Source organism: Artibeus jamaicensis, unplaced genomic scaffold (genome assembly GCF_021234435.1).
Source record: "Artibeus jamaicensis isolate MK-2021 breed Jamaican fruit bat unplaced genomic scaffold, CSHL_Jam_final contig_60, whole genome shotgun sequence".
Lineage (NCBI taxonomy): Eukaryota > Metazoa > Chordata > Mammalia > Chiroptera > Phyllostomidae > Artibeus > Artibeus jamaicensis.
This window is the reverse complement of record NW_026521900.1, coordinates 9,534,677-9,546,921: the sequence shown is the minus strand read 5'-3', so window position 1 is coordinate 9,546,921 and position 12,245 is coordinate 9,534,677. Positions and strand designations below refer to the sequence as shown.

General features: G+C 40.4%; 1 protein-coding gene across 4 annotated transcripts in view; it reads left to right on the top strand.

Annotated features, from left to right (window-relative positions):
• The window catches only part of SLC9A7 (solute carrier family 9 member A7), a 198,418-nt gene that overhangs the window by 125,974 nt on the left and 60,199 nt on the right, over positions 1–12,245 (top strand). For 3 of the 4 annotated variants that reach the window (XM_053670646.1, XM_037160487.2, XM_053670647.1), the window contains 5 exons: positions 5,855–5,960; positions 6,295–6,436; positions 8,437–8,542; positions 9,746–9,834; positions 9,915–10,028. In XM_053670646.1, the coding sequence (XP_053526621.1) occupies positions 5,855–5,960; positions 6,295–6,436; positions 8,437–8,542; positions 9,746–9,834; positions 9,915–10,028 (557 nt within the window). Of the gene's footprint in view, positions 1–5,854; positions 5,961–6,294; positions 6,437–8,412; positions 8,543–9,745; positions 9,835–9,914; positions 10,029–12,245 lie in introns of all 4 variants that reach the window. The other variant, XM_037160496.2, reaches the window with a different exon arrangement.

Genomic DNA, 12,245 nt, shown 5'->3' with positions numbered 1-12,245 from the left:
CTCTAAGTCAAGCCTTTAACAGACTGGATGAGTCCCACCCACATTGGGGAGGGCCGTCTGCTTTATTCAGTCTTCTGATTCAAATGTCAATCTCATCCAGAACCTCACAGACACATCTGCAATGATGTTTAATCAAATATCTGAGTACTCTATGGCTCAGTCAAGTTGACATATAAAATGAACCATTACAGGTTTTATATAAGGTGCCACAGATATTATTTATATAATAAATAATCCAGAAAAATAGCTCTGGCTGGTGTGGCTCAGTGGATTAAGTGCCAGCCTGTGAACCAAAGGGTTGCCAGTATGATTCCCAGTCAGGGCACATGCTGGGGTCGCAGGCCAGGTCCCCAGTAGGGGGCATGCGAGAGGCAACCAAACATTGATGTTTCTCTTCCCCTCTTTCTCCTTCCTTTCCCCCTCCCTAAAAATAAATAAAGACAGTATTTTAAAAAATAATCCAGAAAGTAAGAACTTTTTAGCCTAATCCTTAAAGATTTTTCCTCTTGTGGAACTTGATAAACTGTATTTAAGAGTAAATGAAAGAGATTGACATTGTGTTTTGTGTTATGAAGATGAAATGTCCTTCAGTAACTAAAGCTGCTAACAGTGCCCCATGTTAATGTCTAGTTAGCATCTGAATATTAGAGTAGTGATTTTATAGTTGAGATTTATAATTATCTAGAGCAGCCTCATGATAATAGTGTGCACTTTTCAAATCCAATGTATTCTTTGCTTACTATCAATAAATTAAGTAAATGTTTTGAAAAGGAAGGCATGATGGGGATAGTGTAGTTTTGGAATCTCCCTTAATCTATAACAAAAATAGAGAAAGTAGCACAGCAAAAGGAATAATGCAGAGACACAACTGGCTAGCAGAGTATCTTCATGGATCCCCAGCTATCAATTGGTGGGGTAAAACCACTAGCACCCTTGAGACTTAGTGTTAGAAACAGGAGCTGTGCTAAGGAAGTGGTGGGGAGAAGATAATTTTGACTGTCAGGGAAGCCAGAAATTTCCCACAAGTATTCACAATCAAAATGAGGGGTCCCCATGGGGAGTAAATAACTTCATAGGCATGTTGGATAACAACTGGAAGAGGCATTACTGGCTTCAACTGGTGAGTGATGGCAAGGAAACTACAGGAGGTGTGAGACTTCTGGAGTGACCTGGGCCCTCAGGACTTTCAGAAAATGCATAGGAAGGATCTATCTGGAAACCACTCCCTATACATGCACTGCTAGGACCACAGACCTTGATGGAGCATTAAAGGAGAAAGAGCCCTGGCTGGTTTGGCTCAGTGGATTGAGTTCTGGCCTGTGAAACAAAGGGTCGCAGGTTTGATTCCCACTCAGGGCACATGCCTGGGTTGTGGACCAGGTCCCCAGTAGGGGGCGCTCAAGAGGCAGCCACACATTGATGTTTCTCTCCTTCTCTTTCACCCTCCCTTCACCTCCCTCTAAAAATAAATACATAAAATCTTCTTTAAAAAGGAGAAAGAAAGCTCGGATACTGTGGAGGAGACCAGAGAATATAGAGGCCACTTTAAAAAATATATATTTTATTTATTTATCTTTCGAGAGGAAGGGAAGGAGAGAAACATCAATGTGTGGTTGCCTCTCGTGAGTCCCCTGCCGGGAACTGGCCTGCAACCCAGGCATGTGCCCTGACTGGGAATTGAACCACGATGGTTTGGTTCTCAGCCCCACGCTCAATCCACTGAGCTATGCCAGCCAGGGCTAAAGGCCATGTTTTTAATACTTCAGTGTAAAACCAGAAGAGGGAGCTCCAGAGCCATGAAAGTAGAAAGTGTATTCTAGGCCTTCTACCCCTAATTTAATGTGAGAAGCAGAAATAAATTGAGATTGAACTTGCAGATATTTTGTAAGAAAAATGAAGTTAATCCTTCTGAATAATAAAGTTACAAACAATGAACTCATACAAAAACTAGGGCCCCAAAGTCAGACCAAACTTTATTAATATTGTATCAGAACCTAAAGGAAAATTTTAAACATGGTAGAAATTATTATATTTATAGATATATCAGTATTGGAAAATTGAGAAATGAGAGGACTAAACAATAGAGCTTATGAAAAGGGAGCTAACAGAAAGGAGTGGAAAGGGGAACTGTGAAGTAAAAGAGATGTAAAAAGTATTTAAAAATAAATGTTAATATGTGCAAAACCAAATGATAGTGTCAGGGAATATACATTGGGTAGTCAAACTACAAGGGAATGAAAGGAAGCAATTATTATAAAATCAGATTAGTGATTATTTTTGAGTGAAGGAAGGGGCTTGGAATTGGGATGGAACATATGGGAGGAGTTCTGTGGAGCTGGCCAAGTTCGATTTCTTGAACTGGATGGTGATTACAAGAGTGGTTGGCTTATAACTCACTAAGCTAAACATTTGTTTGGTTTATTTTTTTCTAATTATATCAGTTTGTAATGCATTTGGCTGCAAATAACAAAAATCTGGCAATACCAGCTTAAACAAATAGCAGTTTATCTTGGCTAGCAGTCCTAAGCTGGTGCCACAGCTCCTGCTACAGTTGGGCATCCAGATGCTCAATGTGCAGTGCTACTGATGTCTTGTGGGGAGAGGCCAGGGATGCTGCTAAATATCCTACCATGCACAGGATAGTCCCACACAACAAAGAATTTCCTGGTCTCAAATTGCAATGGAGCCAAAGTTGTGAAACTCCAAAAATGTTTTGGGGGTCCGTAAGGTCAAAACTGATTTAATAACAATAGTAATACATTATTTGTCATTTTTACTTTCATTCTTAAACAAGTATACAGTAGAGTGGGGTTTTCCGCTGCCTGCATAATGTGTGATGTTGACTATCTGTTGATCAAATGAAACAGAAATAGGAAACATCTGTCTTACATTAATCAAGATTTTAAAAGATTTGAGAAAACATATAAGAATGTCTCTCTTCTCACCATATTTTTTGTTGGAAAGTACTATTTTCCATTAAAATATGTTATCATATAATGGGTTTATTAGTAATTTTAAATCAAATATTTATTTTTTTCTCTTTTTCTCAGTCCAGTAAATATAGATAGCTGTAGTCTATAAAACTAAAGCTCTTTTGGGGCCTCAATAATTTTTTGGAGTATAAAAGGAGCCCTGAAGACAAAAAAATTGAGAAGCACTCATCTGGAGACTAGCAGATTTTTAAATGCTTAAGAAATATGGAGACTACGAGAAGTGTAGTTATGTATAGTCTGTCATAAACAAAGACATATTTCATGAACTGTTGTTAAAGCCTTCTCTGTGCCCTGTGGTTTAGCTGGGTTCTGGGAGCACAATGGTCAATAGAATAGGGTTTCTGCACAATAGTAGAGCTGAGTTACATTAATTAGGATTATTTTTTAAAGTTTCATAATAGCCTTGATTAATGTGGCTCAGGTGGTTGGGCCTCCTCCCATACACAAAGAGGTTGTGGGTTCAATTCCTGGTCAGGGCACATACTGAGATTGTGAATTTGGTCCCCAGTTGGGGTGCGTTAAGAGAGACAACCAATCAATGTTTCTCTCACACATCAATGTTTCTCTCCCTCTCTTTCTCCCTCCCTTCCCTTCTCTATAAAAATTAATTAATTACTTCCGCCAAGATGGAGGCATAGGTGGATGTGCCGTGCCTTCTCACACAACCAAGTTTAGAGACAACTAAATATTAGCAACAGAAAACACAGTCAGAACACGGAAAACTGAACTTTTCAGAAGTCCGTTAACAACAAATTCTTCAGCCTGACCAGTAAGGGGCGAAACCAGCAGCTGGTGAGGGGTTGCACAGGAGGACTCGGTCAGACGGACTCAGGCACAGAATCCAGGTGCAGGGTTGGACCTAGTGAGTAACCGAGCGAGCCACCAGGCAAGCGACCATGAAGGAGACAGCGGGGAAGCGGTGCTGCATTTTGACTGTGGTCGCCCATTTATGCGCGAGCGGACAGGCAAGGGAGTGGGCGGTTGGACCGGGGCCCAGCGGTCCCCGTGGCAAATGGCAGCAGAGGGTGCAGCCATTTCCCGTTGTGACCACGCCCCCACATACAGCGTCACAACCCAGTGACCTGGGAGTCCAAGGCACTGCTTCTCACACTTAAAGGGCCAGAACAGACCAAAAATGTCGCAAGTTCTCAAAGCCCCACAGCCCAGAGATCTAAGCGATGAAGAAATAGCAAAACTCTCAGACGCACAGTTTAAAACACTGGTGATCAGGATCCTCATAGAACTGGTTGATTATAGCCACAAATTAGACAAATATATGAAGGCGAAACTAATTGAAATGAATGGAATTGCACAGGACACCAATAGCAATGAAAAGGAAACTGGGACTCAAATCAATGGAGTGGACCAGAAGAAAGCAAATAATGGCCAAACAGAACAGAGTCAGGAAGCAAGAATTCAAAGAAATGAGGAGAGTCTTAGGAACCTCTAGGACATCTTTAAACGCTCCAACATCTGAATTATAGGGGTACCAGAAGGGGGAAAGGCACAACCACCAGTGGAAAACTTATTTGAACAAATAATAAAGGAGAATTTCCCCAATCTAGCAAAGGAAATAGACTTCCAGGAAATCCAGGAAGCTCAGAGAGTCCCAAAGAAGTTGGACCCAAGAAGGAACACACCAAGGCACATCATCATTACATTAGCCAAGAGTAAAATGAAGGAGAGAATCCTAGAAGCAGCAAGAGCTAAGGGGACAGTCACCTACAAAGGAGTCCCCATCAGACTGTCAGTGGATTTCTCAAAAGAGACCTTACAGGCAAGAAGAGGCTGGAAAGAGGTATTCCAAGTCATGAAATCCAAAGACCTACAACCAAGATTGCTCTATCCAGCAAAACTTTCATTTAGAATGGAAGGACAGATAAAGTGCTTCTCAGATGAGATCAAATTCAAGGAGTTCATCATCACCAATCCCTTATTATATGAAATGTTAAAGGGACTTATCTAAGATAAAGAAGTTAAAGAAATATGAACAGTGAAAGGACAACAAACTCACAGTTATTAACAACCACACCTAAAACAAAAGCAAACTAAAAGGACAGCTAGATCAGGAGTGGAAACATAGAAATGAAGATCTCAAGGAGGGTTAGCAACAGGGGAGTAGGAGGAGGAGATGGGGGAGAAGGTACAGAAAATAAGTAGCATAGACAGTAGATAGAAAATAGATGGGGGGGCAAGAATAACATGGGAAATATAGAATCTAAAGGACTTGAGACACATGGTCATAAACTAAAGGGTGGGGTAATGGTGGGGATGGGGGGTAGGGTGGAGGGGAATGAATGGGGGAATAGAACAACTGTAACAGCATAATCAATAAAAAAATTTTAAAAAATTAATTAATGATATCTTTTTTTAAAGATTGTATTTATTTATTTATTTTTAGACAGAGGGAAAGGGAGAGAGTAAGAGAAATATCAGTGTGTGGTTGCCTGCTGTGTGCTCCCTTCTGGGGACCTGGCCTGTTACCCATGCATGTGCCCTGTCTGGGAATCAAACCAGCTACCCTTTGGTTCTCAAGCCAGTGCTCCTACCATGGAGCCACACCAGCCAAAGCTAATTAGTTAAACCTTTTTAAAGAGTTTTTTAGAAGTTGTGATGGGATTACAATGGGAAGGGCGGTGTTTTGGTGCAGTGTTTTTAGAATCGAGCATCATCTCACAACTCATTCTGATTAAGAAGACTGCCATTTTTGTTTCTGCCATAGACAGACAATCCACCTTTGACTCCCTGTCTATCAAACCACCCAGTCCTACTGAAGATAAGAATTGCTTCTATAAATTTGTCATCCATGGCTTAAGGCCAGAAATGGAAACTAATTTATGTGCTTTTGACTTACTTTTTAGTGACTGTACTGGCGATATTTAATGAGTTACACGCAGATGTGGACCTTTATGCACTTCTGTTTGGAGAAAGTGTCCTAAATGATGCTGTTGCCATTGTGCTATCCTCGTAAGTAACAATATTTCTGCCCAGGGAAGAGAGACTCTGGCTTCCTAAATGCTCTGGGCTAAATTCAGAGATTCATCTTACCTGTTAAATACTAAATGGGGTGTTTTTCTAAATGAGGTTTCTCAACTTTATTGATAATGTTATATTGCTTTGTCCAATCAGCAGCAATTAGAATGCTGTACTAGCATAACATAGTGACTGCAGATTAAGTTAAATGAATACACCATGGGAAATGCCTGGTAAACTACAGATACATATGTCTGTTGATAGCTTTTGGCACCATGGTGTAAAACCAGCACAGTCTTTTACATTTTCTCTTCTTTTAAAATTTCAGGTCTATTGTTGCCTACCAGCCAGCAGGGCTGAACACTCATGCATTTGATGCTGCTGCATTTTTCAAGTCAGTTGGCATTTTTCTAGGAATATTTAGTGGCTCTTTTACTATGGGAGCTGTGACTGGTGTTGTGACTGCTCTAATATCCTTTTTGTAATTTCTAGCCCTGTGTGGGTATGATTATATGACATTACACTTGCAAAAAGAAAGTTGTCATTTTTTCCTTTCAAAGTGAAGCTTAAATTTATTGTTCCACTGGGGTTTGGGGACTTCTGGCATGTCCCTTTGGTAAAACATGACAATTGAGTGTCTAGCTAAGAGTCTGAGAAAATGTTTGGGGTGTAACTCTAGGCTTAGCTCTCTCCTTACCTTTGCATTTTTCTCTCCCTCCTATGAGCCAGTTGGAGGTGGGAAAAAAGGAGATTAATTTTAGGGGGATGAAAGGAGCTGAAGAACCAGGAGGAGGCTGGGAATCAGAAATCACCTCACAGAAGGCCAGGAAGAAGTAGGCTGGGAAATGCTTTAGCCCCAAGCTTGTTGCTCCTGTCAGCTGTTCTGGGCCACATTGGGCTAACATGGGCATAACTATCTGAGGGCCACTAGTGGGAATTACTGTGAGGTGGTCTTCTGTAAGTGGGCTGAACAATATTTAGTTTAAGACCAACTAACCAGCCAACCAGCCCATAAACACATATAAAAGTAGTGTGCAATAAGCAGGCAGCCCCTCCACAGGTGTGCCAAGTCCTTCATCATATCTTCTTTCAGTAGCATTTAGATCACTGCTCTCCAATAAATACAAATGTAATGGGAGCCACATATGCAAGCCAGATTTCAGCCTGTAATTAATATACAAATTAACAAAATGCACACATTATTCATGTGATTTTTATGCATTCAATTTTTTAAAAAATATATTTTTAAAGATTTTATTTGTTTATCTTTAGAGGGGAAGGGAAGGAGAGGGGGAGAGAAACATCAATGTATGGTTGCCTTCGTGCATCCCCTGCTGGGAACTGGCCTGCAGGGAACCGGCCTGCAACTCAGGCATGTGCCTTGACTGGGAATTGAACCACGATTGTCTGGTTCACAGGCCCACACTCAATCCACTGAGCTACACCAGCCATGGCTATGCATTCAATTTTTATATGCAATCTTTGGAATATGGTGCAGATTTTGTTTATATAGTACAGCTCAATTCAGACTAGGCACATTTTTAAGTGTTCGGTAGGCACATGTGGCTAGTGACTACCATACTAGATAGCACAGATTTATATTGCTTTCTTCACAAAGTCCCTTTAGATACACCAGAGATTTATATTGTTCAGCAAAACCACTCATGAGATGGTTCCATGCTGGCCTTCCATAGAAGGACAGTGTCAGGAGAAAAATCTCTGGTCCTAAAACACGATACCCGTGCCTTGTAGTTGCCCCTGGCATGGCACATTTTTTCTTTCTCATGCCTTCATTAGGCACCTGCTATGGACTCAGGCCTCAGTGGCCTATAAAGGACAAAGTCTCACAGTATCATCTTCCCAGGCCAGCTCTAGGCAGTCCTAGCACTGTCAGGACTAACCTGACAGTCACACCACATGCCAAGACTGTGCCTTTCAGACCCATGGGCATTGTAAGGAGCCCAGAGAATGCATTTCCAGTCTCTCTAGAAAGCCTAATTTAAAAAAAAATCCCAGCTTTATTGAGATAAAATTCACACTGTACAATTCAACCTTTTGATGTGTACAACTTGATGGCTTTGGTATTTGACATTATTCATTTTTTAGAATTGTAGTAGAATGTATATAAAATTTGCCTTTATAACCATTTTAAGTGTACATTTCAGTGGCATTCGGTACAATCACAGTGTTGTGTAACTATCCCTATTCGTTTCCAGAATTTTTTCATGAATCCAAACAGAACTGTGTACTCATTAAACAATATCTCCCTTTCCAAGACCTTGATAATCTCTGTTCTACTGGAAAGCTTGTTTTTTTATTACTTTAAAAAGCAAGCAACGCCTTTGGGACCCCAGAGGAAGAGTCAAGGGGAAGGGATGGCCCTTAGGGAGGGAATCCTAAGCTGATAGAATGTGGTTCTTGGTGACTCTAGTACTTGTTCCTGGAGATGAGTTCCTTGACAGGGGCTGACGTGACCAAGTTTACGAAGCTACACTGCTTCCCGCTGCTGGAGACGGCACTCTTCTTCCTGATGTCCTGGAGCACGTTCCTCTTGGCAGAAGCCTGTGGGTTTACAGGTGGGTTTTCTCTACCCTTGGGCCACTCTTCCCCTCACTGTATAAGGGGTTGTGGGAGCTTGAGGGGAGGGAAAAATTCATAAATAGCAGCTGCATGGAGTTGATTATACAGCTCACTGAATGTCCATGTGGTGGATTACTGAGCAAGACTGATGTTCTGCCTTATGAATAATTTCCCAAAGCTGCATAAATTTAAAGGATAAAGTTTATTGTTTCAAACTCAGCTATATCTTTGAGTATTCATTCTAACTATATGTTTAGAACATAATAACTGAACATATTAACATTTTAGTTGTATCCTCCCTTAGATTGCTATGTTTGTTTACAAACAGCAGAAATAATAAGCACAATATGTATCCTTTTAAAGGTAATTTTGTATCTACTCAGATAAGTGGGAACACAGATATTCCTTGTTTTTTCCTCGGATCTGTTTAATCATTGTTTTTCAATACCATGTTTTTATGGTGCCAGTTTCATATATTATTAGTGTGAGTGATCATGTGGTTTTAGTTTCTCACATTTTCTCATTATAAAACCAAATCACTGATTATTTCCATTAGAAAACTTAAATACCACATATAATCCAGGTAGTAAGTTCTTTTATCACCTTTTCAAATTGCAACATGTCTTTATATGCAGCATTATAAAATGCCCTACTTCCTTAAAACTTGACCATTACCTATAAATTTATAGGCTAAATCTCAAGTGCACCAATTGTCTACATAACAAACTGGTTACCATTAACCAGAAGTCTAGATCATCAGGGCTTGAATAAATGGAATAGTACTCTGGATCCATTTTGTCTCAATCTCTAGACCATGCAAAAATATAAAGCATTGGTTTGAAATTAAACTCATTTGTTCTAAGAACAGAGAGGAATATGATAAAAGTGTATGATAGGACTTCACAGTCTCTCTGCTAAATGCAAAATACAGATGGTAAGGAGTTTAGAGGATGAGAGAGGATACTCTTAAATCTGGAGTAAGAGATGAGGTCCGGGACCTCGGGTTTGAAGGAAAGCAGGGTGGGAACAAAGAAAGGTTAATATGAGTGGTGGGTTCAGGGGGAGCTTTCAGTAACAGGAAACTCAAAAATATTCAGGAACTTGGGTATGCTGGGATTGCCTACCTTAAGTTTTTGTCTCACAGGGATTTTTCCTGCTGCTTTTTATTTCACTGATTAAAAAAAAATCTCTCTTGCCAGGTGTTGTAGCTGTCCTTTTCTGTGGAATCACACAAGCTCATTATACCTACAACAATCTGTCGGTGGAATCAAGAGGTCGAACGAAGCAGGTGAGCAAGAACCTTCCATCATCATGAGTTACCTGTGACTGACGCTGGGCTTCATGCTTCCTTTTTTCCTTTCCGTGCAGCTCTTTGAGGTGCTGCACTTCCTGGCAGAGAACTTCATCTTCTCCTACATGGGCCTGGCACTATTTACCTTCCAGAAGCACGTTTTCAGCCCAATCTTCATCATTGGAGCTTTTGTATCCTTTTTTGGTTCCACTATTTTCTACACGGAGAAGTGATCATTGCTGAGGAAGCTATAGTAATAATAATTTCTGTTTTGGGTGCATGACTGAGCCAGCATGAGTTCATGGTGTTTTTATGAGGAGAAAAAGGAGGCCTAAGTGGTTCATGAAGCTAAATGTATTTGGTTTAAAGGACTACCATTGATCCTGAGGATGTCCTTTCTGCATTTCCTGTGTAAGATGGCCTTTCTGTTATGCCAGTGCTGGCAGGTGGCTGTTTGTTTTCTAAAGCGCCTTTGTTAGCAGATCTAAGAGTGGGCACCCATGTCAGTTCCTGGAATTATTCTTGTTTCATTGTTGCATGAATTCAATCCAGGAGGTTCCCCATTCAAAATACAAGAAGGTTCTATTACTCCTGTTCTTGACTGCACACCGATATGGGCAGCCCTCCCTGACCTCCCAGGGAAGCTTGCAGGTAATAAGCATACTTTCACCCAAGCTTAACATATGGAGGTGGAAACAACTCTTTTTTCTCAAAAGAAGAAGAAGGAAACAGAAAATATAGAATGGGAAAACAGTTGGTTTCTTGATTTAGTCTCACTGGGAGCACAGTTTTTGGAAGAGAGACACAATTTTAAGGTTTGGCTTCTTTCAAGTGAGGAAGAATATGAATACCTAGCAGTGGATTGACAGCTGAGGGTTTTGCTCACTTGGCCTCAGATCCTATTGTTTTCATTCAAGTGAACTCTTCTGAGGCTTGGAACTGTAGTTCTATAGCTCAGCCTGGATTTCAAAATCCCAAGCAGGAGTTCTATATTGCTGGGCATTCACTTCTGCCTTTTCCAAGGCCTCATGGATATCCTTAGGTCTTGGGATGCTGGCAGAAAAGGAGCATTTTCCTCTTCTGGTTTTTTCATGTCTTATGCAGGAATAAATGATATTCACGAAACAGCTAGGTAGTGACAATGGTCTAATGCCATGTCAGAATCCTTCCACTTATCTGCTTCAACTGGGGTTCTTTTCTTATATTGACAAACTAATAGCTGAAATTCTGCAGGATCAGTGTTTTTAATTCTTGATTAGGAAAGACCTTGCATGTCATTTTGTTTTGTATTCCTGGCATGGCATCCTGTGAGAGTGAGAATGCAGCCCTTGTTTACAAATAAGCACCCTGGACTGTGGCCAATCAGATCCTCTGAGAATCCTGAAGACTGATTACACGGAGGATCTCTGCATGGCTTCTGGGGGTAGAATGGGCTTTATACGCACTACCTGTTTCCTTTTGCTAAAAACAAAACAAAAAAGGAAGATAAAAAAAGAAAATTTTAGTCAGTGCTTTCCCCTGGAGAAGACAGAAGATACTTTTGCCCTCACATGTATCTGAAACAGCTGCAGCTCCGGCAGCTGGTGCTTTACTGGAACGGAAGCTCCCTGTTCCTCTGGCTCCCACTGGGCTTTCCTTCTGTAAGCAGGGCATGTGTGGCTCTCTGTTGGGCTCTGTTCTAAATTCAGCAGGTGACGAATGACTGGTTTCCCTGAATTCTTTGGTTTCCACAGTAGAGTTCCTCTTCCACACTCTTCGTTTTCCTTTTTATATATCTCTGAAAGACATTTTAGCCACTTAGGTAGAGAAATCTTCCCAGGTTGATTCTTTTTTTTTTTTTGAATATATCTTCATTTATTTTTGCAAATTCTCTGTAGGTTTAAATTTTTAAATAAAAATTGTGAAAAGTAACTAAATAAAAAAATTTTAAATGGTAATGTACATTTTTTTAATATTAAATTTTATTTAGTTACTTTTCAAGTACATTTTTTTAATCTATTTCTCCCATCCCACCCCACCCACCCCCCCGCCCAGGTTGATTCTTGTGAGGAACATAAATGTGTATTTGTATTATGAATACTTTAAGTTTCCCTACTTCTTATTTGTAGACTCTTGCTGGTCATTCAAGCCCCTGGTGTTTACTTCTAACTAAAGCTTACCAGCTTCTTACCCAACAAACTTTCTCCTTATAGTTTAACTCAGGAGTTAGTAATCTTTTCTTTTTGTGGGTTTTCAACCAAAAAAAACCCAACACACTGTTTGTTTCTCTCAGCTTCCCTCCCCTGATATGGTACCTTACCTTATTTCCAGACTTATTTTAAGATATATTGGATGTGTCATACCAGTTTCATTAAATCATGAAACTACAATGGTGTATATAATGGGCTATATGTGACCTCTGCGGGCCA